The sequence below is a fragment of the Rhinolophus hipposideros genome, assembly GCF_964194185.1.
Source record: "Rhinolophus hipposideros genome assembly, chromosome: 2".
Classification (NCBI taxonomy): domain Eukaryota; kingdom Metazoa; phylum Chordata; class Mammalia; order Chiroptera; family Rhinolophidae; genus Rhinolophus; species Rhinolophus hipposideros.
This window is the reverse complement of record NC_138048.1, coordinates 106,169,878-106,189,885: the sequence shown is the minus strand read 5'-3', so window position 1 is coordinate 106,189,885 and position 20,008 is coordinate 106,169,878. Positions and strand designations below refer to the sequence as shown.

Genomic DNA, 20,008 nt, shown 5'->3' with positions numbered 1-20,008 from the left:
ACAGAGGGGCACAACCGCAGTCTTCCCCTTGCTGTGAGCAGGAGTTTCACACTCTCGGGAATCCACCTGAGAAGCAAGACCTCAACTTCGTCCTGTGGCTGGAGGAAGTCAGGTGTGCCCTTGTGCTGTGATTGGGATGAGAGACATGCATCAGAACCCTTGAGGGGATCCCCGAACTTCACAGGCCTCACCCTACTCTCTGCCTTCTGCACCAGTGGGCCATTGTCATGGAGGAAGGGCTTCCTGGCCCCTTGGAACATTGGAGAAGAACCATCCCCTAGGATTTCCTGCTTTGCATGGAGAGTCCCCCCTAGGGAGAACAACCTCACTGTAAAACCAGATCTGCTTCCAGGTGGGTCACAGGTAGGAGAGACCTGTATCAGCCATCAGAGCCTAGTAAGGGACACTCGCTTCCTTTATGGGAAACATTCAGAGGATGAGGGAACAGTGAGGGCGCTAGGAGGACAGATGTGGAGGGATTTCATCTGAATTATGTAAGCACTCGTTTTGTTCCTGACTTTCCTTCCATTAGTACCGCAGGGACCTCCCAAAAAAGACTACATCACCATCTTTCGAATTTCTGTGGCATGTGTACTCACTCCCTATCTCAGGAGGTTTTCTATGGAGTGTCCCCTCAACCTGCTGTCCTCTTTTCAATGGGGACCTCAGGCCGACTGGAGCCCCGAGGAGCCCTGGCTGGTTCCTAATTCCAAAGCTATTCTAATTAGTGCTTCTTTAATTAGAAACCCATCAGAGGAACCCCCGAGCTTCTCCCCCACCCCTAGCGTCCCCTAACAGAGACTCGTCCAGGAGAAACCTCCTTACACAAAACAATAACTACATCTTCAGGTGGATTTTTTGAGATAGTGAATCCTCCCACCCATGCCAGTCCTGGTCCATCTGTACCTCTGTGACCGCAGACGGGGCTCTGCCAGGGGAGAAGCATCACCCCCACCCCCACTCATCAGCATGCACGCTGGTTGCTTCCACCATACTTACACCTGCACCCCCAGGCACACGTGTGTGAGCACGCACACACACACACACACACACACACACAGCACTGTCTCTCCTCTTTCCACCATCCTCACACTCCCCCTGGACCCTTGCTTAAGGAGCTGGCAAAGGAAAGAAATCGTTTGCCCACAGTGATCACTGTGCTGTCGTGAAGCACCTTGGGGGCTGAGGACGACAAGTAACTTCCACACAGGTCCTCACAGGGCGAAGCTCAAACAGCAGTCAGACTTGGGGGCTAGGGACTCCTGCCACCGGGGGCCCAAAGGCAGGCACCTCCCTACATGCCGGACCTCCCCTCACTGACTATGGAGCCCTTTGTGGTGAGCTGTGCAAAGCAATTTACCTGTGAGGTATGCAGGGGAAGAGATAAGGTGAGAGCAAAGCCAAACAGCTTCCCCACACTGCAGGCTGAGGGACATAACCCTAACATGCAGCAAATCAGTGTGCAGAGCTTGGCGAAGCAGGGGAGATGGGACAACAACCATCCCCCTCGTGCCCGGCAGGTAAGTGGCTGAATGGCCGTCAATGATGGCAGTGTCCCCTTCGGAGTTCTGAAAGGCACCTGCTGGGTTAACCCGGGTGACACGTGCCAATCACAGATGCATGACCCTCCCCATTGTGCTCCTGGGGAGTCAGAATTCCCCAGGGAAACTTCTGAATGTGTGGCCTCCCAGGCTCCAGGGCTCTATTCCCATCACAGAAGAAAATGTACTGCGATCGCCGGTCGGTCAGCAGTTAGTGCTTCCCAAATGGGAATGGGTCTCTCATTCTCAGCAGAAAAACTCCTACCAGAGACACCGTGTTTCAGCTCTAAACTTAAGGAAAGGAGAAAACAGTCCAACCCTGGGGACTTTCCAGATCAATACAAAGGGAGAGACGAAGGCAGACACTTGAATCACGCATCTCAACTCCACTTTATTACAACATCCAGGAGAGTAGTTGCAGGAGGAATGATACTGGGGAGGAACACAGAGATCAAGCCACTCACAGCTGCATGGTCTACACTTTCCTAAGAGGGTATAAATATCACGGGTCTCTGTACATGCATTGTGGGACTGCTGCGTGTGCTGTGTGTGCAGGTGATTGCTCGCTACGGTGTTTTCTCTAATTTCTTGACAGATGGTGGTGGAATTTGGTGTCTTCTGGCAGACCGGGAAGGGGCTCCCCCGCTAGGACTGGGACCCGGCCTTCTTCTTCTGGAATTTTCTGAACTGAGACTGAATGGCCACGGCGGCTCGTTCTGTCTCTGGTGCGTCCATGTCAATGTCAAATTCTTCTTGCACTTTCTTCTGCCCATCTGTAGCAAGAAAAACACAGACAGAAGGCCATCACTGAGCTGAACGCAAGCGGGAAGGCAGACAGCGGCTCTGGCTCTGGAGAAGCAAAGCCTCCCAGCCAGCCTGTGGTGTGCCCTCACCACCCACAGCTTGAGACCCAGTTTGCAAACGCAAGTCCAGCGGTGTGTGTCCTGACCCTCATCAGAACCACCATCTTCTGGTCACCTCAACCTTTCGCTTGCAGCTGGGACGAAACTCAAGGACATGGTCTCAACATGTCGGATATTTTCTGTACCTGATTCTCTGTTTCTCATGGCCAAGTGCTACACAGACTGTTACACGTATTCGCTGCACTGGTACTTTGTCCTGGTTTTGCATGTAGATGCAATTCAAATAGTGCTACAGGTGTGGCCCCAGGCGTAGCTGACACTTGCCACAGCTCTGAGTGACTGAGCGTCTGTGTATACTTCTGCTGTCAGTGACAGTGGCTCATTGAACCAGGGCGCCTGTTTTTTATCATTGTCACAAACGAATGACACCATTTGACCTTCACAGTGAGGCTGAACTTCCACCAGTCTACGTTTTGTGCCCACGAGGCAGGCTTAGGAATTCGTTGGCTCAGGCAGAAGGATTTAACTAATTCACACTGTAATGATGGGTGAAAACACGAGCTGATTATCCCTTCGTGCCTTGCACCTTACTAAGTGCTGGCCAACTTCCAGCCAAAACTAAAAACAAACAAATAAATAAAATCCTCTAGTTATAGAAGGGAGAATATTTAAAACTCCTCGGTCCAGTGAAAGCTAATCATAGGAACCAACAAAGACATCTTTACAAAAAAAAAAAAAAAAAAAAAAAACCAACTCAAGGACCCATCGCAGACTCAGGCTGCCCCGCTGAACAGCCACAGTGAGAAAGGCTCCGAGAGCAAGAGCGTGATGGTGACCTGCTTGCCTGGGCTGGGGCCCGACAGCCTGCTTCTCTAAAAGGCTCTCGGGTGGTTCTAAGATGCAGTCTGAGTTGACATCCAGCTACTTTGTCTACAGATGAAGTGACAAATAGGTCCTCAAGTTAGCTCAAGGCAGAGCTGGAGACAAGACCCACCGCTAGGTACCTGGGCCAAGAGACTCACTGCCACCCGGGTTTGCACCTGGAGCCCAGGAGTGTGAGGGACACATCCTACGTGGGGACAAGGAAATCAGGAACATTACGGCAGGAGAGAAAGCCCCAGCTGGGGAAGAGGGACAGGGCTCTATTCCTGTCTTTGTCACCAGGCAGCCTGAGTACATCACTAAGCTAAATGTGGTCCATTCATTCACTTCCTCTCTCAGTGACTTTGGACCGAAAAGTTCAGGCAGCATTAAAAGTGGAAGACACTGGGATGGTTGAGAAGTGAGGCAGGTGGTTCTGTCCTGCTTGCTTGGTTTTTGGGGTTTTTTTTTGTCTCTTAGGTAGGTAGTTAGATACATAGATGATAGATAGATAGATAGATAGATAGATAGATAGATAGATAGATAGATAGATGATAGATAGATAGATAGATGACAGAGGGATGACAGGAATTCTTATCTATTACATATATATACATGCATGTATACATACATACATATATATATGTATGTATGTATATATGTATGAATCAGCCCTCATTTCAGATCAATCTGGTTGCATGACTTTGCCTCCGCAGACCCTGGAGACACCTCCTCTCAATTTTCCTGGAGACTAAGCAGGTCCTCCTGAAGCCCTGAAATCTCACCTCTGTCTGAGAGGTTTTGTGAGCCTTGCTGGACTGATCGCTCCGTGACCCAAATCAGTAGAATTGTTTTCCTCTGTCCCAGATTTGCTGCCAATGCCCATAACAGCAGAGAGTTTGAATGCAGGGCCTGTCTGGGGCCATCTATTATAACCCGTGAGTGCCCAGGTGATAAGAGACTAAGTGGGACACCTCTTCACCACATCAGGCCGCCGTTCACACTTGAATCGACATCGCAGGCCAGGGGCCCTGTCTGCAGAGGATCTCCTAAGAGGTAGGACCATGGGGATGGGGAGCAGTTTCCTGAAGCTCAAGCCAATACTTTAAAACTGTTTCGGGACCATTAGCACAGAGCCTGGCACTGGACAGCGAGCGTCTAGCGAACCTGAAATGTGCATGGCTGCCGCTCCCGTGCTCACAGCGATAAACCCCTTCGTACCAGTAACATCTGCATAAGTGACGCCTCCAGAACTAAGAATTGTCATTTTTCATAGGATGAGTTAGCGTCCCCAATCCTTTCCCTCCCAGAGGACTCCTTGTGTCTACTGTATCGTGATTGTAAAGGGGACAAATTAGCTCTGATTCAAAAAGAGATGAGAGATTTCTCTTCTAGATTTAAATGCTGCTGCAACCTGAGATTTTTGAAGGGCCTGATTCATCTTTTCCCATTTAAAATAACAGGAAGTAAAACAGCAATATTATTTTTGACAAATGATAAATGAAAATGCAGAAAAATTCTGTATATTTAGGGACTATGTAATGAGACAGTAAAGGCAGGACATAAAAATAAATTTCATAATTATACCTTAAACTAATACCTTTAGTCAAAGATGATTTATAGATTCCTCCCCCCTTTGAAAAATATTACAGTGTTTAAAAAATAAACCACTAATATTTCAGGAATTGTTACTTTGCGTTCACTTTGTTGAGTTGAGCATTCCCTGGGGAAGGTCTGCCATTGTTACTCCTTCTGAGCTGGCCAGGGATGTGCAAAGCAGAAGAGGGGGAGCCGTCTTGTGGAAGAGAAGGGACAACTAATTAGATTTGGTGGCACAGGGTTCAGTGCAAATGAGGTAAGGGCCTGGAGATGGCTCCCTGTGGTCCTGGGAGCTGGAAAAGCGCAGCTCCGAGCACCCCAGACTCAGCAGAAGAGAAGGAATGATGCAAGAGGGCATCCAACGGGACCACAGCCAGGTACCAGCCTGCAGAGCCACTCTGCAGAGTCTCGGGCCCTGCAGAAATCCATGTCTCCTGCCAAGGCTTCCTTCTATCACCTTGGTGAGAGCAACAACAGTGGATGCAGGGTGGCCCCATGACAGCCTCCCCTCTCATCACTCCAGGCCAGAGACAAGGTGCCCACTGCAAGTACCAGGGATACTTTCTGCTTCTGAAACCCAGAGAGAGGACCCCGGCCACATCTTCTGGGAACAGGAAGGGCGCTGGGAGGGTGTTCTTTCTACAGGGCGTGACCCCAGCCCTTCACGCCACATCTGGTTCTTCATGGGGCAGTCTATCTTACTCTACTTCTTCCTCTCCTCCCTGGTCTATGGTCCATCACCCCACTGAAGTGTGAGGTCCATGAGGGGAGGACATCATCCACCTTGTTCCAGCAGCTCACACAGAGCCTGGCACAGATAGGCGTTCAATTAGTAACCATTGATTGCAAGTGAGTTCATTAATTCATGTGACAGGCAGATGTCCAGTGCAGTCACCCTCCGTGGTAACCACTTCACCTCCATGTGGGAGGGGTTCCTCACCCCCACATTTACCACCTGGCCGCTGGGAGGTACCTTGGCAGAGCCTCCGTGGGGCCAGCTGAGGGCCACTGATCATAGACAACAAGGTGAAGAAGATGATGGGTTTCTTCCTTACGTGGAAAATGTGGCCACACTGGAATGACATACGGAGGTGTCGTTTAATGGGGGAGAGCGCAGGCAGTGGTCAGGGCCTGGGTGGCCAGCAGGTGGCATGGGTGTCAGGAGGTGGACACCTTCAGATACACAGCCTGAGAAACCCCCATAATGTGGGTGCTCAGGCCAGGGAGCTCTGGGTGGGCTTTCACCCCTCCATACAAATTGGAGCCTGAAACCAGCACCGGGCCAGGAAACAAATGAAAGACAGGCCTGGAATCAGGCAACCAGTGCCCTCCAGACTCCTCTGGGATGAGGCTGGCTCATTCCCACACTTCTGATCGTCCCACTCCTGATGAGGCAGGTGGCAGAAGCGGGAGTGTGGGTCCAGGTGAGCGTGGATTTGGGGGTATCTCTGCTTGCTCTGTGACCCTTGGGATGGTGCATAGCTTCTCTAGGTCTCAGGTGGCTCATCTTGAAAATTAAGTGAAATCCTTTTTGAAAAACCTGCTCCACCCAGGCACAGGGTTATGTGCGGGTCAAGACCATTTATAAATTAAACTACAGGCCCAGTGGTGTTGGGCACGATGTGTGGGAGTTGCAAAGCAGGTAAGGGGCACGTGGGCAGTCCCAGAGTTCCCCAGGCCTGGGGCCCACATCTGCTCAGTGCTGACACTCACGGATGTTTGCCCCTAAGACAGAGGGGAAGGGAGCACTGTCCAGCAGGGCCGGCCATGTGGCCATCAAACAGAGCCAGGCAGGGCACCGAGGGGTCAGGCCATCCCCAGCCTCGCCCTCAAGGGAGGGCAGGGGCGTTTGCTGGGCTTGCAATAGGATGCCCTCCACTGAGGAGCACAAGGCATAATGACTCTACCTACAGACCAGGGCAGCACACCACTCACAGGTCCTGTGAATATATACCTGGGACGTGCAAGAAGAGTGCCCCCAGTCTCCGTAGCTAGGAGGCACTGAGAGCCAGCAGCCTCTGCACAGCTTCTCCATAGGAGGGATGGTACACCTCAGTGAGCAGGGCTGGGAAACACATGCCACTGCCATTTCCAGACTGCTGTGCAGCCATTCTCCTCACCCTTCTCCTTGAGGCTTCATAAAGTTGTCTGCAGCTTATATCTGCACTGGTGGGTTCTACCTAACATTTTTATTTAGGATTCGCTGCCTGAAGTGGGCAGAATGCAAAGACACTCTGTTCCCAGCTGTGGCTTTTTGTCAGTCTGTGCAAAGAAGCAATATTTCAGGAGAACACTTTGTCAACGGTCCAGTAACACACAGTAGTTATTATTTGTATCCCTCTGGGGTTCTAGAATTTTATCATTTCTGTGTGTCCCTCTGTGAAGAAATTCTGAAGCTGAGCGGGAGAATGGTCAAAAGATTATTCATACCAATTAGCTGCTTTAATGTAAACAGATCGCGACTGCCAGCTCCGGGGAGAATGAGAGGAAACCCAACTTCCTGAGCACATGGCTCAGGAGCTATGGGAAGGACCCCCTGAGTGCATTGTCCTGCATGCCTGGCTGGTCCAGGACCTGCCACGAGCCCTTCAGAGTCACTTAGACTCTGCCAGGTCCATTACCTGCGAGACCTGGTCTCAAAGACAGGAGGCAGTCTGAGGAACTGAGAATCAAAATCTATCAGGCTGACATTGCAGCTGACATTGTTCACCTCCCCCATTATCCATCTATCACATGTCCATCTATCTTCTCTCCCCACTTCTCTCTCACAGAACAAAGAGCACAGCTGCGAGCCGTCCCAAGCAATTAGACTTTTCTCCCTGGATAGAAACTTTATCAAACAACCAATACACAGCACAGAGCTCTGCCGATGGCGCAGGCATAATGAAGAAATGATGCTCCCGGAGGATCCAGTACTCCCACTGCCATGTCCTCCCACCAGGAAGGAACCCTGTCCCGTTCAGATTTACACTTTGCACTACTATAGATATTTCCTATGCTATTTTCCTGAATAACTGCCTTTTCCTCATAGAAACTGAGACAGGAATTAGCCCCGCTATTTTGCATTTTATTATGTCATAAGAGAAATATTCAGGTTGTCCTTCTTAAAGATGTCATTGTAATAAGAGTATTAAATAGATCCTCCTTCACAGACTTAAGTGGATTTTCTTCTACAGATCATTTGATGGCAAATGTAAAAGAAAGAATCATAAATATAAAAGGGAAGAATTACTACCAGCTGAAGACAATCCCAAATGAACATTACAAGTCTCTGACATGGTCATAAAAATCCATCGAATGGGAAAATGGTTTGACATACTAAAATCCCATTTGTGTGTATCTATTCTGACAAACATGGAGTCTGGCGCAAGAACAGTGATTACGAAATCAGTCCCACAGCCTATCATCCAGTTCTTACTGAGTGGCTGTGTTAGTCGGTAGGGCTGCCATTGCAAAGTAGCACAGGCTGGGGAACTTAAACAGCAGAAACTTAGTCTCTGTCTGGCAGCTGGAAGTCCGAGACCGACATGTGGGCGGGTTTGGTTTCTCCTGCGGCCTCTCTCCTTGGCTTGCAGACAGCCGCCTTCCTGCTGTGTTCTCACATGGTCTGGTGTCTCCTCCTCTTCTCATAAGGACGCCACCTCAGATTGGGTTAGGACCCAATCTTTATGACCTCATTTTAACTGAATCACCTCTTTAAAGGTCCTGTGACCAAACATAGCCACATTCTGAGGGGCTGGGTGGTTCAGGGCTTCAACATATGAATTTGGGGTTACACAGTTCACCCCATAACAGCACCTAACCTAACTTGGGAACTCTGTAGATTTTAAAGTAGCTTTGCATCCTTTGTCTCGTGTGGCTTCTGCAACGATTTATGAGAGCCGCAAGAAACGTCCATTGTCCCTGTTTTACAAAGGTGCAGAGATGACAACATACATCACCCAAGATGTCCTGGTGAGGGCTGGCTGGCCAAGGCTGACCTGGGATCCAGGACTTGCTCCAAATCTTGTTTTTGGTCTGCAGTGTTGCATTTCTTTCAGCTCCTTAAGCATAGGCCAAGATGACAGCCTTCTGTGTGGACCAGTTCATGTGGTTCTGGGGGCAAAAAATCTCTTAAATGGTCCAAGTCTAAATACATCATACAGCCAAGCAGTTTGAAAAATCTGCTTGTTTACAAGGTGGTCCAGGAGAACTGATACCGAGTTCCATCATTGGCAAACGGTGTGGAATGCCTACTATGGGCCCCTCACTGTGCTAAGTGTTGGGGAGAGCAGAAAGCAAACCCAAGCCCCTGCTCTGCTGGGGAAAATGGAAAAATAAAAAGGGACATGCAGAAATAGGTAATGGAATTTCAGAAATTCCAAAAATAAAGCAAAGTGGTGAGAAGCAGAGTGTGTGTGTGTTAAGGTAGTCAGGTAAGACCTCAGGGAAGGAGACTGTGGGGAAGAGAAGGCCTGTCCCCAAAGCCAGCCTGCGACCTGCCTGCCCAGGGGAGGGGCTGCAGAAGCCCGACGATGAGAAACTACACTTTTTGAATACTTAGTCTTCACTTTCTGAAAAATTATTCTTGATTCATGCATTCACAATCGAAGTGGCTGAAGTCAAGTCATTAGTATAAATTCTTTAGAAATTAACAGGCAGGCAGTCCTCCAGAGCAAAACAGAGGTATTAATGGATCCTGAACATACGAAGAAAAAGGATTGAAACTCGCATCATTCCAAAATATATCGTTTTAACCACCACGCATGATAAAAGGAACTCAGATATATTTGTTTCTGAGATTCTGATGATGTAAAATCATTGCCTAGAGGTACTGGCACTAAGTTATAAACATAGGGACTGGCAAGCGCACGCACGTACACACATAAAGGCTTTCGTTTACATATTCATAACTCTCCATATTTTAGGATTTATTTTATAGAAACAAATTACCTCCTAAGGCCTAATCCTGTAGATCAGAAATTTGCACATCAGCAGTAAATTGGGATATAATTGTCCCGAGCAGGAGTCTGCCTGATTAGGAGATGCAGCACAGAGCATATTATAAAAGGACCTACATTTTAGCTCTCCATAAAGAAATAACAGTGATTTAACTTAAGTATGCCTTGCAAATGGGGTGTTCTAATGCCAAGGTTCTCAGAATGTCCTACTTTCTTTCAAAGTGTAATATTAACTTGAAAGAAATTAACATCTGTCAGTTGTATCGCCCTTGCCTTAAGCTAATTGACACAGCACTCGGGTTCCCTGCCTCTTAGCTGGGGGCCCTCCTTGTCCTGCACCAGGGTCACCTATCAGACAAGGAGAGCCTGTGTGGCTTCCTTCATAAGGACCCAAACCCAGGGCCGTGAGGAAGGGAAAACAAAGAGACAAGTAAGGATTGGAATTTTTATCCCTTAAGCCTCAACTGGATCAAAATATACTCAGAGAACAAGGCATTCAGTGTTAGAGAAAAGGTCAATCCATCCCAAGAAAAGAAAATAATAAAACAAATTTATAGACATAGTTTATAACAATGCTGGCATAGAGCATCCATGTTATGAAATGCCAATAAAAAAATAATAAAAAACAAAGACAACATGTTCTTTTAAGAAGCTGGAAATTAAGCCTAAAGAGGACACAGTATCCTCAGCCAGTGGTTCCTGAGCTCAAATAGGCCCTCTGTCGCTGGGCAGAAGGTGGGTTCCAGCCAGCCAGCATGGGAGCTCCAGCTCCCAGAAATGTCTCCTTACTGCCCACTGGTTGGGATTTATTGAACGGGGGCTGCTGGTGCAGAGAATTGCAATTTTCCAGGGCTTAGCTAAGCAGTGGAGATTAAAGAGCAGGGGCAGGCATTAGCAGCAGCAGGCAAGGGGGCTTTCTGCATCTAAACTGTTCTCACATCAAATAAAAACACAATTCCCATTTCTGCTACCTTTCCATTTACCAAGTTCACACCTTCTTTGGTACTTGCAGCTTTTCCTGAAAGAGTGAAATTCTCTTTTGTCCTAAACTAGAGGCACTCTGACCCCCCAGGATCCCCCGCTCACACGGGGCTGTGGTTAATACAAAGCCCGATTTGCTGGGCTCAAGGCCATAGCTTACTGGCAGCTCCTCTGGGTCTGTGCTGCCCATACTCAGTTTCTCTGGTCCCTTACTCGATGCACCTTGCTTTTATAACATGGCTCCCTAGCTGTGGCATTTACATTATCAAGTGTGCGTGAATCTTTTGGAATCCATGGAAGAAATGAACACTGATAAGATCAGATTTTTTTTCCCCAAATACATTAAGAGAACAAAAAAAGACAATGGCTTTATTAATGACTTTCCATCCTTTGTGTAAGACTTCCAACCTATGATCCAATATGGCTGCTTGAGCACCAGCCCATATTTTTTCTATTGAAAAGGCAAAATTGGTTCCTAGTTGTGTTAGTCAGCTCAGGCTGCCATAACAAAGTCCCACGGGCTGGGTGACTTAAACAACAGAAATTTATTTCCTCACAGTTCTGGAGGCTGGAAGCCCAAGATCAAGGTGTCAATAGGATTGGTTCCTTCTGAGGCCTCTGTCCTTGACTTGTAGACGGGTGTCTTCTTCCTGTGTCTTCACGTGGTCATCTGTGTGTGTATGTCTATGTCCTAATCTCTTCTAATAAGGACACCAGTCATATTAGCTCAGAGCCTACCTTAAGGGACTCATTTTAACTTAATCACCTCTTTTAAATCACCAAATAAAGACACATTCTGAAGTATTGGGGGGAAGGGGTTAAGGTCTTCAAGACGTGAATTTTACGGGGTGGACACGATTCACTCTATAACAATAGACAAAAGGCCTACATTTTCTAGGGAAAAAATAAAGACAGGCGATGAGGTATGAGGAGAAAATCTTCACTTGGAAAGGCTCAACTTCAAGTTCCAACTGCCCAACTTCGCTCAGCGTTGCCTTTCTGAGGTTCAAATCACCCCCTGTGTTTGCAGTGGGGATGATAATGAATCTAGGTTTGTACCTCAAGGTGTTTACAGAGATGAGGAGAGAACGTGCACTTTCCTTTTCCCTCTCACTTTGAAAGGCCTTATTATTTTTAGGTTAACAACTACGTGTTTTTTCTTCTGTCCAATTTCTGATACGGATGGCCATTTCTTTATAGCACTTACTACTTTAAAAATCTCAGTTTTTTACAGAAATATTTCCTGCATATTCGGAACCCTTGCCAACCATCACTCGCAGGCTTTCCCGCTGGGCCTTACCCATTCTCTCCTTGTAAGGTATCAGAGGCTCCTTCCACACGCTGACCCATCCAGCTTTTGAAAGTATGAAACTTTCCGAGTGCTTGAAAACACAGGACACAAATGTGAGCAAAAGGAGTCTCCCCTGAAGGCATTTCCCTCATCAAGTTGAAACCCACTCCCTTCACTGTGCTCCAGGCCCATTTTTTCCTTCCTGCCAAAGTTTCAGAATAGTTTTTCTTCTTTTTTAAATATATTCCCTGATTTTACCATTTCAGAGGATGGAACCTTCTCGGACTCACGATTCCCCTTGCTTCTAAACTTCAAAACACCAATTTTAAAGGATTAAACTCTGAAAATTTCACTGCCATAGAGAATTGCACAGAGTTCCCAGTTTTCAACAGAAAGAAAAGTCAAATGCCATCACAATTCACAATACAATCACATAACATCTTCAAGTCATCTCAAAGGAGCATTAGTTCACTTCATTAATATAAAAACCTGGCTTGAGCACGTTGAGTTTCTAACTCGCCTCAACCCCTCATGCTAGAGGCTTTGGCTTTCAAGGGGAAAGGCAGGAGCTGGGGGAAATGGAAGGTACTCCAGGACTCGGTGAGGGAGGAGGAGAAAGGCTGATAAGACTAAAAGCCAGACAAGCCCTAGGGTTCTTGTGGGTTGATTAGTCAAGCTTCGTGAATGACAAGAAACACAAACAACAGTGTGGATTGAAAAAGTCATTGCGTGCACCCCAGAAAGGGAGAGGGAAGGAGTCATTTTCAGACTTTGGGATTGCCCCTTTGCTCTCTGTGAGCTGCCAGATTGAAGATACCTTTCGTTTCTCCAGCAGAGCGCCTGCCCACCCAGCCAGCGCTGGCAGGCAGCTCTGCATTCTTCCTGGACCCCCACCGGCAGCCAAGCTGAGGGGCTGCACTGTCTCACCAGACACATTCCCATCTCTCAGAGCCATGCTTGAAAGGAGGTCTGGGAAACCAAACGAGAGCCGGGTCCACACCAGGTCCAGCTGCAGCCAGGCGGATTCATGCTCGTTACTGCTCACAATCTCTAACTCCAGGCTGCCACCCACCTTGGTTCCCCACCCAGTCACACACCCTGTGCTTCGCTTCACTCTCTACTCTTGCCATGTGTGACAAAAAAAAAGAGGAGCAAAAATAGATGAGACTACATACATCCCGGACTTCCCATATGTTGAAATTCTCTTCATGCATTCTGAACATGGTCAAGCGTTCCATGTCAGAATGTCCTAGGGACACAGATGGGTCCTGCACAGAGGTGTGTGCCTCTGTTTGTAAACGTGTACTTGTGTGTAAACAAAGATTTCACATTGGGTCTAGGACCTGCCGGCCTGTGGATTTAAACTCCACACACCCTGGTTTCCTGACACACAGCCTCAGTCTTGTACATCCCTTTCCACACGTTTTAGGCAAAGACACATCACTTCTATTTGTGTGATGTTTTGTTTTGCTTTGTTTGTTTTTTGTTTTTTTAATAACACTGGCTTAAGAGCTCATGAGCAAGCACTTACTGATTTGTTGGGAATTGCTTTTTAGAGGTGCGTCATTTTAAGCTTTGAATTTTGCTATCCTCCTTATCAGGAGGATGGGTTTACATATTTATGAAGAGAGAATAAGATCTAATGTGCAATAAGGAATAAAGTGAGGTGGTTTCTGGACCAGGTCGCCGAACCATACAGTGCTCCATACTTAGCATGGCTAGCTGAGAGCAGAGTGTTGGTTTTAGTTTATGCATTATTTAATAATAATGTGCTGACTGATTCCAAAAAGAAATGGAAAAAGAAGTGCTTTCCGAGGTGGTAGAAAAGTTGTGAAGCCCCAGAAGAACTCAGATGGGGGCTGTGCGTGGTCTACCGAGCCACTGTTTAACCAGTGTCTTTTATGTGACACGGTGACAGGAGAGCAAGGCGCCTGCCCTTTGTATAAGCCATCAAAGCCCCCCCCTCCAGAAGTTCTTACAGACCAAAAATAAAGCCGAGTATTGTTATTTCAAGAATTCCAAGAACAGACATTTCCAGTGGCAGGCACCATGATCCCAAATTACTCAGTTGTGAAATCATTTTTGAAAAATCATCATTTTTCAAAGGACCAACATTGAAATATCGTCCCTTAAAGCATTCTATCAACAGAGGTAGTAGAAGCATTTCTGTCTAGATCAAAAATTTAAGCAATGACAAAGTATCCATTTTTGGTGGCAGTAGCTCGAGGGAGCATTAATGGAGGCTGATGTCGAGAAACTGATGGGGGAAACCAATTTAGACAGAATGTTAGAAAAATAAACTGTCTAACATCAGTCTGTTAGAGAATGGAAGCGTTCCCCAGAGCAGTCGCACCTGACCTTTTCTAACATCATGTTCAGTTGAGCTGAAGCAATATACACCAGGGGTTATATTTTGCCAGGTTTGCATAGTCAGGATGACCTACTAGGCTACTTTCAGCCCAGATATGTAATTGGCAGGATTTTATGGTTTTGTTCAGCTTTGAGATGTGTGAACAGAATGAAACTGAGAATTTGATATGAAGGTATCTCCAAATGTCTTCTAAGATCCAATTCTAGCCTTCTGAAAACTAATCAGGCTCATGATTTCAAAACTATTGTTCAAGTCTTCTGTGCATTGCCGTGATTTCAGGTGTCCACGGGCTGGGTTTAGAAAATTCAGGTGAGATATTTCAAGAAGCGGCTGTGACTCCGCATTTAATTACCATGGGGCCGGAGAGGGTACATATCAGCACCTCATGCACAACTGCAATAAATGTGTGGCACCAGGTGGCATGGCGCAGGCCCACAAGTGAAATGGTTATAAAGTTTCAAAAGAGAGTTGAAATACCTTTTGATAGCAAAACTGGCATAATCATTTAATCCCCTCGGTAAGCAGAAGATACAGGGTGCTGACAACAGGCCTTTTATGGGGGCAGGTGTGTCTATTTCAGCCCTGGGAGCAAACCCACCTCTTTTGTGTCCCTGCAGTGAGTTGACTGGTGCCTACACCTGTCCTCGCCTGGAGGCCAGTCCCTGGCCAGGCAGCCTCACTGCAAAACTGAATGTGCAGCAAGGAAATGTCCAGGGAAATGACCCCCTTCTATGTTCGGAAGTCACTAGTCAGAAAAGCAGTTTGACCGGATCAAAGCCTAAATCTTCCCATTTTCACATCATTGAAAGGCTTATATGACCGTGTTTCCCCAAAAATAAGACCTCACCAGACAATCAGCTCTAATGCATCTTTTGGACCAAAATTAACATAAGACCTGGTCTTATTTTACTATAATACAGGGTAATATAATATAATATAATATAATATAATATAATAAAGTATAATACCGGGTCTTATATTAATTTTTGCTCCAAAAGACGCATTACAGCTGATTATCCGGCTAGATCTTATTTTGGGGGAAACATGGTATTCATTATCACATGTTCACAGTCGGTGACAGTCCTATTCAGAGTCTGTCCATTGTAGCTTCTTTCCCCTCCAGTAAGAAATAGCACTGGATTTCTCCCTTGGACTCACAGGTCATATTCCCTCGATGCGGGCAGAAAATAAAATCAAAAGAAGTCCAACATCCTATATTGTGTGGGGACAGATACAGCCACAGAATTATCCAGTGTCAAAATGACATTAAAGACAACATCATCCCAAACGAGGACAATTGGGACCTAAAGATATTAAAGGATTCACCGTGGGTTAACCACAGGCAAATGGCCAAACCACAAGACGACAAGGACAAGAAACTCCGGGGTCTCACCCTTCCCCCACCCTTCACAGCACACTGAGAATCAGACGTGGTTTCTGGTCTGACCAGCCAAGCAGGCTCAGAGGCCCTGCCATCAGGGGGATGGCTAAAAATAAAGATCCTGAAAGCCATCTACTAAAATACCAAAATGCGGCTGGAGACGAGGTGGCATGGTGACAACTAACCCATGGCTAAACTCAGCAAAAATTTGGTGCTAACTATCTCTCTATTTTCTTCCAAAATGCCTAGCAAACAATTACTGAGTGTGACTGACTACCTGGAGGAATATTTAGAGCACTTTTCATGGCCAGAAAAGGCATTATAACCTACAACAGGCATCTCCATGGGCCATTTCTGGTGACCCAGACCATTTACAAAGCACACTACAAAAACACCTTTTTTTATGGACTGTCGGGAAATTGAATTTTGGTTAAGTGCACATCAATTCAGAAAGCCAACAGGACTACGTTTGCATTGAAACTCGGAAACCCTAAAATCTAAGAAAGGTCGGCAGCAGGAAGACACACTGTCTCATCGTAATTAGCGCAACTACTAGTGACTCGGAGGGAAGTAAGTTCTGCCGCGTACAAAGGTCGGTCCTTCCTTTTGCACTGGGGTCCGTGAGCTAATGGTGAAGGTGGAGTGTGAAGTGGCAGTTGTGCCTCTCATATCAGCCTCTGGCCGTGAAAACATCTCTACCATCGGAGCAGACTGTGCTTTCTAAATGAATGCCGGAGCACCATTCAATTTTCAATTGTCTTCAGGGTCTGGGACAGTGGAATGGTAGAGAGAGAGAAGAATGTACTTTAGACACATGGAAGAAGTCACTTGCCAAACACAAAAATAGCAGCAAGCTTTCATTTCACATAATCGTAAATTACCAGAAGGGGTGTTCCCCTAAACGTTGTGAAGGAAGCCATATCACCATCTTCCCAGACCCCCACCCCTGCCTCCTACCTGAATCTATGGAATCAATACATATTTCAGCTGGTCAAAGGTCCACTCAATTCCAGATCCCAACAGGAAAAAGGAAAGTGGCAGCTGGAACAGGACGACTGTGGCCAGTACCCAGAAGCCGCCACCTCACCCCACCCCCCCCACCCCCGCCCCAGAAAGCTGGGAAGGAGCATCTACTGTTTAGTTAGGTTTTTGGGAGCGGGGGAGGGGTTCATCATCAAGGGAAATAATTCTTAAAGGTCTTATTAATTCAAATCTAGTTATATGCAAGTAATTAGCCTTCTCACTCATGACAAGCAGCAATTTCTGTAAAAAAATAATAATAATAAGTACTCCACATTAATGCTGAAAAAAAGTGAAGTTTATAAATAATTACATTCTGAATTCAATGGTCCCAAATACTGGCTATCCTTCTTCCCTCTTGAGCTTTCAATGTACGGCTTACGTTAGAGGGGCTCAAATCTTCATTTCTTTCTGGAATATCCTCACTGAGGTATTTGAGACAACAGTTCCCTTGGCTGTGTGATGAACGAAAGGGATAAAGATTTGGGTTCTGCTTCGCACTTAATTAAAAGAAGGAGATGATCTTTCTCATAGTTTTTAAGCAGCTGATCTTGCAGTCACAAGTTTGAAGTTTAACTCAAAGCTCTAAATGGAAGCAAATCCACTCCCTGATGCCGCTCCAGGAGAGTGAAGGAAATTCTAGCATCTTCTAGCTGAACGGCTGGCTGGCGACAGCTCCGAGCTACCTCCATCCCAGGTTAATGCCCAAGGCCCAGGCCAGGCAGCTGCTATTTCAGGTCTCTCAGGACACCTACAGTCTGGTGACTCCCATGGCCCCACCTTTCCTGTGACCACAGCAGCTGCCTATGTGGCTTCCAGCCCCAAGTCACTGGAGGATGCCTGCCCACATCTTACTCCTGTCGGTTCCTGGTGGGCCCAAACCCCAGGAGGCAGGAAGCTTGGGGCCCCTCCTTCCTGCTAATAACCCGACCTGCAGGGGGAACCGTGCCTGCTCTGCCCCCCACCCCACCTATTTCCCTGTTGACTTGGGCTCCATCAGACTTTCCCTTCAGTGCAAAGCTCTGGATCCATTCTCACACAGTCCCACCCGCCACCCCCCGTCCTGTCTGCACTCCCATTAGCGACCCCACCTCCATCTTTGACCACCTCCCTTTTCTTCTGAGTAATACCTGGGGAGCTCGGGCTTAAACTGACGGCCTGGAACACACGTCAACCTTCACAGGGACAGCCTAATTGCTCTAAGAATGTCAAGTACATCATCTTTCAAAAATAGAGCTGACTGCTTTTCTTTCTTTAAAAATATTAGGCCAACCAATGACACTACACAGTTAAAATAAAAGGTGACATGGATGGACTGCTTTTCTGACTTTTTTTTTCCTGAAACCAACCCAGAATTGGTAGACAAAAATCATTCCCACTTTGTCTTTGTAAAGCTGTGATCACTTATAGTATAATAGGCTGCATTTTTTCATCAGGGAAAACTGAGAAGGGCCCAGGGTGCACTGGCCCCAAGGCCCTGCGAAGAAAGTGCGTTGGCAAGACGCATGGCAATTTTTCAGCTCCTGCCATCCCCTGACCCAATGTCCGCCCTCTTCTCGCTCTTCCCAGCCATTGTGCTGTAGCTTTGGGTGGGTTCATCGAGTGCGTGGCCCAAGAGGCCATCAGAAGACAGAAAGAGAGAGATCTGGGTAGTTATGCCCTTGCCTCGTTCTCTGCTAGGGTTGCCAGATAAAATACACAGTGCTCAGTGAAATGTGAACTTCTGATAAACAACGAAAAAATGTTTAGTGTAAGTATGCTCCAAATATTCCACAGGACATATTTATACCATAATGTTTTTTTGGGTTTTTTTTGGCTTATCTGACATAGAAATTTAACTGGACATCTCGTATTTTTATTTGCTAAATCTGGCAACCCTGAAAGCCTGCAAAATTGTCCAGAAGCTCAGGTATGTCCTTCAACAAAAGAACGCATCTCCGCCGGACGGTCCCCCCACACCGCACCCTCTCTGGATTCCGGTGCTTCCCCCCAAGGCCTGCCACTGCTATTCTGAGGTCTACACCATGCTTTGTGTGTTTCCCTAAACCCTGGACACCTTTGCAAATGGTCCCTTTGCAGTTAGGGCTCCTCAGACTACTCAGGTGGCCTGTGCTCTCCATTTCCTCCCAGCACCATGACTGATCCATTCATCACGAAGCACTGCTGACTCCATTCTCCCAGCATTGCTCTTTTAAAATATTCCATCACCAGCTCTGATTACAATCTTTAGCACATACTTGGTGTCAGCAAATATTTCTGAATGAATGAATGAGCAAAACAAAGTTAGAGTCCATACTGTTTTTACAGCATCTCTTTTCTGGTTATTAAAGACCTTAAAGTCTGCACTGTGAAGAGATTACATTCTAACCAACACAGCACAGAAAGCTACCGAGGATGTACTGCCAGGAGGGGTGGAGGGAGAAGGGGAGGACCAACCAATGTGCTGGCAAGACGAGAAAGGTTTCAGTACGTTCCAGTTAACCATCGCTGCGGAACGAATTACCCCAACACTTAGCAGCTTAAACACAAGAATGAGTGTTGTCTCCCAAGGTCTATAGGTCGGTGGGCTCAGCTGGGCCCTTCTTACTGGAGCCTTCCATGTAGTTGCAGCCAGATGGCCCTGGAAACTGGGGTCACCTGGAGGATCTCTGCCCACCTGTGTGCCAGCATGGTCGGGGTACCCAGCAGTCATTGGCAGGTTGGGCATCGATCCAGGGGCTGCTCCACGTGGCTAGCTCAAGCTTCCTCAGAGCATGATGGTTTCAAGGTAGTCGGACTTCTTAAATGGCAACTGGCTTCTCCCACTGCAAACACTCCCAGAGAGGAAAAGGAGAAGCCCCCAGTTTCTTAAGGTCCAGGCCCAGCGAGTCACATGCCTTCCTCTGCTGTGTGCTGTTGGTCTAAGGGGTCACAGCCTACCTGACGCAGGAGGGGGGACTCAAATCCCCCTCTCCATGGGCCAAAGACTTTATAGTTATCTTTGATCCTCCATAAAGTGTGGTACAAAACCAGAAATCATAGAAATTGACAACCAATCTACAAAGCAAATACCAGAATATTTGCTAAGTCCATTAAAAGGTAAGGTAAAACAGAAAGAGCAGGGAAGTTTTATGCCCCTTGTTTGGAAACACCAAAGAGTTTCCAATTATCTATCTGCTTA

General features: G+C 47.0%; 1 protein-coding gene across 1 annotated transcript in view; it reads right to left on the bottom strand.

Moving 5' to 3' along the window:
- Positions 1–1,912: 1,912 nt before the first annotated feature.
- PCP4 (Purkinje cell protein 4) overlaps positions 1,913–20,008 on the bottom strand; it is a 54,310-nt gene continuing 36,214 nt past the window's right edge. The window contains exon 4 of the mRNA XM_081030017.1: positions 1,913–2,314. Coding sequence (XP_080886143.1) covers positions 2,187–2,314 — 128 coding nt within the window. The 3' untranslated portion in view covers positions 1,913–2,186. The remainder of the gene's footprint in view (positions 2,315–20,008) is intronic.